The 5,239-nt window shown below is 37.4% G+C and overlaps 1 protein-coding gene across 1 annotated transcript; it reads right to left on the reverse strand.

The window, feature by feature from the left end:
- Nucleotides 1-3,907: 3,907 nt before the first annotated feature.
- LOC118734615 (leucine-rich repeat-containing protein 57-like) lies at nucleotides 3,908-5,032 on the reverse strand. The gene is made up of 3 exons (XM_036464319.1): nucleotides 4,858-5,032; nucleotides 4,653-4,793; nucleotides 3,908-4,595 (listed from the first exon to the last, which is right to left on the reverse strand). The coding sequence occupies exons 1-3, from the start codon at nucleotides 5,015-5,017 to the stop codon at nucleotides 4,009-4,011; spliced, it is 888 nt and encodes a 295-aa protein (XP_036320212.1). The 5' UTR covers nucleotides 5,018-5,032; the 3' UTR covers nucleotides 3,908-4,008.
- Nucleotides 5,033-5,239: the final 207 nt, after the last annotated feature.

Raw genomic sequence — 5,239 nt, forward strand, 5'->3', positions numbered from 1 at the left:
ATTTGGTATTCAAACCTCTAACGTTTTGATAGTAAATACTTAAATTAGACTTGCGAGTTAGTTTTTTGAATCCGAATTAAGATTAGAAATTTTAGCTACGTTATTATTACTTTTATTAGGTTTATACTCGCGAACAAACGCCCCGGTCGGCCAAAATGAACTATTTAGTAGTGAATCAAAATCTTCGGAAGCTACATCAATTTTAAAAGATGAAATATCGCGATCGTATTTAAAATTAAATTTACGAATAAATACATCTTTAGTTCTAGTTTTAATCGATATGTATGACTTTATGTATGGACATTTTGCAAATTAACGCGATTTTTTCAACGGATTGTAACGAATTATTGAGGTTTTTGAGTAAGTCACTGTGCAATCTTTGGCAAGAAAGCAGAGCCAAAATGGCTAAATCGAGACATTTACCTTCCTGTCCTAACTTGAACAAGTGGGATGGCGTGATACAGTGTCTTATTAGATCTAGCATCTTGCACATCCAGCCTTGGAAGTGTTAGAAGCGAGTTGAGTCCTTAGAAAATTAACTGAGGGAGTGCTAGCTGACTGTTGTATTTCCCAGTAAAAAATTTGCCCAGGTTTTTGATAAAAGAAAATTATTTACGGCTTTGAGACTTATTTCGGACAGAATGCAGCAGCTTATATTCCTTCACCATTTTAGATTCTTTCGTAAAACAGGATGGGCGTAGACTTGGGGGCGTGCCCCTTTTTCCACACTTCTTATTCTAATATGACGTCCTGCTGATTTTTAAAAAGGGCCTGAAAAGCATATTGTTGATCACAAGCGCCCCAGCCAACAGCGAGTCTCGGAGGCGTAGCAAATCCATGCCGTTCGAATTTGTGCGAACGCTTAAATCTTGAAAGTGTTTAATACGGTACCTGATGGTGATGGTAGAGAAAAAATAAGATTTCTTGGCGATAACTTGATTTTCTATTAAGTTTTTTAATCACTCCGAAATGAAACAAAAATGTTAGATGGGGCGTTTCCCTTTTTGTTAGTCTAGAATACGAATGGGAATTGTTGTTGTTGTTGTTGTTGTAGCCGTTACTGACCCGCCTAGATAAGCTGGCCCTTCAAGCGTTGCCGCCAAGGTAAACTTAGGCCGAGGCCACGCAATGAGCGGTAAAGCGGTGAGCGGCTTAAAATTAAAACTTATGAAATACTATTGAAGTGGCCACGCACTGAGCGGCTTTACATGAGCGGCTGAGCGGTATTTTTGTATTGCGCCGCTCATTGCGTGGCCTCGACCTTAGTGTAGGCCCGCTGTTTAACATGGTCCGATCAAAGTAAGGGAAGTATTAATTAAGTGGATTTGATGGGGCATGTAATTAGTGGCAACATCTAAAAAGATTTCTTTCCTCTGCGATAAATGTGTATTTTGACTCCAGGAGTTCTGAAATGTCGATTTGTGTTGCAGATTACTTTAGGGCCTGTGCCAATCAGTAGAAAAGTTGTATGGTGAAAATTTGTTTTCTATTGTGAGAAAATTTTACATTTCTGCTCTGCCAATTCGTAACTTTTTACTGCTGCAAATTTTTGACAGCTGGTCTGATGCAGAAGAAGTTGAACAATTAAAATGCAGAGATTTTAGTTGCGTTCCCCAACTTTTCTGGGTTGAAACCTGTAAAACTGTCACAAAGCAAAAGAAGCCAGAGAACCGAGTACGGGAACGCTTTCTGGTAAAATCCTGTAAATTCTTGCAACTTCTTGCGAGTAAGGGAACGCAACTTTTATAAAACAAGTAATTTTTAACCGCTTCCTGTTGACTTTTTCAACTAACTGCTCACAATCGACTTGTCGACTAACCGTTCATTCTCAGTTTTTCTACTAGTTGTTTTCTTTCAGTTGAAATTGTTTTTTATATTTTTTTAATACTTATGCTTAATAATTTTATAGCGAAAAGCCGTCACTATTCGAGTAATTTCCGTTAGTCAATTTTCAGACTATACTCGATAGGGAGCGGTTGGTCGAAAGTGAATGGTTAGTCAAATTCTGGCGGTTAATCGAATAGCCGATTTTGTCAACAGGGAGCGAGAAAACTGTTTTTTGAGCAAACCTTTTATTATTGAATCATGGTTTCAGAGTTCAAGTAAAAACAAGTAATTTAAAAACAATTTTCCAAAGACCAGCTTTTATAAGTGGTTAATAAAAAAATCAACTCGGCATCATTTAACGGATACATAAATTTTTGTGGAATTATTTCTTTCCGATTAAGTAATATGCATTCTACTTAAATATGAAACTAATCCATATTTGGTCCATAAATACGGGCTTCCTAAATATCTTGACTCCTGCGCCACCTGTCGGGTAAATTTTTTTGTGTAGTTATTCCTTTTCATGTAGGTAATATATATTTCAAATATAAACCATGGAAATACCCACGTGGTATAGTAAATTCTTCTAACAAGCGATATATGTACATATAAGGTCAGCATTAACATCAGTGATGACAGTTAAGTCTCAAATAAGTACCAACATCGGAAAGTAGTTTTGTGAGAGATACCACTTGCACGGCGAGGCGCAAATGCTCCCAGTTAAGGAGCATAATATAATGCTCTGCAAGCAGTTCCTGATCGGGAGCCACAGAAGTGGCCACCCAAGCAGACAGCTGCTTGCAGAGGAGTCCTCGCCTAGGCACGTCAGGAGGCATCTATATGAACTGACGGACGAAGTCCAGAAGTTCATTAAGCAACCTCTGGACCCGACAGCGTACAGACAGGCCCTGAACGGCATTCACAGGGACTCAGTCTCGAGTTATGTAGACTCTAGACCTGTGAATGCCGTTCTAGGCATACCACCCCCGGACATAGACGAGACAGAGCTTCATCTGCCTCGGGAGACACGCACTACACACGCACAACTTCGCTCCGGCTACTGCAGCAGGTTGAACTCCTACTTGAGTAGGTTGAATGAGGATGTGCCGAATGAGTGTCCGGCATGCGGAGAGACCCCACATGACTCGAAACATCTCTTCGCATGCCCGGAAAACCCGACAACCCTAACGGCCTTGTCCCTGTGGACAAATCCCACAGAAGCTGCACGCTTCCTAGGGTTGCCGTTAGTGGAACTTGACGACAACGACTGAGATACCAACCGATCTGGGCGGGGTTGTTGTAGCCGCTACAACAACAACAACAACAACAACAAGTAGTTTTGTGAAAATGTAAGATAGCCCTCTGCAATAACGACACAATTCAAAATATAAAAACTCGTAATACAGTTAAGTGGCTCATGTCTCTATTCCTTACTACTTACTGTAGTAATCCTTACTATTTAGGATTATACGCGGATTAGACAAAGTTTAGAGGCATGATCCGCTTAACAGTAGTAAGTTTTTATTTTTTGAATTGTGCCGTTTTTGCAGAGGACCATCGATATTTAAATTTTGTTAAGCTCTAGTGTGTTTAATTTAATTAATACATTTATGAACTTGTGCGATATTTGTATATAATAAATTATATATATATTATACATAATATATTATATATATATTACATATAAAATATTATATAAAATATTATTATATATAGATTATTTATATTAAATTATGTAACATAATTAGGAACTTTATGATATCAAATAGCAATAGCAAACACATTTACATATATTATTTTCAGTGTTATACAACATTTTAATTCCATCTATAATGTCTAAATAGCTTTCAGTGATGTAAAGCAAAAATTTTACAAATAGATATAGAAATACAATTCAATATGGGTATATATTTTAAAATTAACTACATTTTCGTTATCTGACACATGCGCATTTTGTTAATACATCCATACTCATATATGGAGCTATAACTTTGAATATTTTATTTGTTCCTCTAGCTAGCCTTAACTACCCAAGGGAGCCGTAGACCACACCTTGTAGAGGAGTGCAATGTACATATTGTTTTTGTGACACTCAGACAAGGTTGATGTGTGCAAGAAGTTACATTGTTCTCATCTATTGCGTTTGATTAGCCTTTCTTTGAGTTCTTTAATATCCATTACTTAAAACATCTTCTTTTTAACCGCTGTATAACGTTCCATATAAACCTCGTATCCTTCCAAATCGGTAAATTGTTTATTATTAAATAGGTTCCCATCGACAGATAAATTACATATTTTTGATTCTTTTAGTATACGTGGTGTAAATGCGCTAGCTTGCAAGCAATTCTCTTCCAGCCGCAAAACTTTAAGTTTTGGACACGCTGCAATTTCTTCAGAAAGTATTGAAATTTGATTTTGATTAAGATTGAGTTCAGTCGTGTAAAGTGAGCCCACTTCCGAAGGTACGGCGGTGATTTTATTGCGTGACAAGTCTAAAACGTCCAAGTGTTTAAGCCCACACAGCATGGTGGGGAACTCCTTGATTTGATTATTGGACAGATTGACAGTTTTCAAATTATTGCAATTTGATAGAGTTTTTGGTAATCTAACAATATAGTTGTTCATCAGTAGCAACACTTCAAGTTTAGTTAGCTCGCCTATCACGTCTGGCAGCTCTATGAGCTTATTCCCGCTCAAGTTCAAGTGTTTCACCAGCGTAAAGTGACCCAGTTCGTCAGGTATGCGCTCGAATCGATTCTCGGAAAGATCTAGCAGTAATGAAGAAATTATGGTGTAGGCTACGACAAAACAAATAGTACACTTACCTAGCGTCTTGAGCACATTTGGATAATTTTTTAGTTGCGGTGGGAACTCCTGCAAACGTTGCAGAGAAATCTTAAGAATACCAGTTTTTTGCGCCGTTTCCAGATGCTGACGCACTTGTTTGTTACCCATTATGCCGATCTCTTAAAAAGCTCGGAATTGAAACAACTGACACTTTAATTAGTTAATGAATAAAACAAAAATTACCCTCCGACGATTTGTTTGCTTCCAATTGATGAGTGATTCTTTTTGTTTTGGCCTCTGCGAACAGCTGTTGCTGACGTTTATTCGTTGTGGCTGCGGCAGAGTACCCATTACTCAGGGAATTTAGGGGATGGCCAGAATGCGTTTTTGCTGAGCGCGGCATCTACATATGTCATTAAAGATTAATCAAGTGAAAAGATAAGAGAATATTTTATTGAAATCTGTTACGCACATTAAATTATTTGTTTTATAAAAATTATACTGTGGTATACAAAAAAGGTTTTAGTACACTCACGCATGATACAAAAAAGAAGGTAGTTTCAATAAACAACTTTTGACGGATAATAAAATTTTTTGAAGTTTCATAAATTGTCAGTATTATCAA

Source organism: Rhagoletis pomonella, unplaced genomic scaffold (assembly GCF_013731165.1).
Source record: "Rhagoletis pomonella isolate Grant_MI unplaced genomic scaffold, Rhpom_1.0 Rhpom_scaffold_00002, whole genome shotgun sequence".
NCBI classification, from domain to species: domain Eukaryota; kingdom Metazoa; phylum Arthropoda; class Insecta; order Diptera; family Tephritidae; genus Rhagoletis; species Rhagoletis pomonella.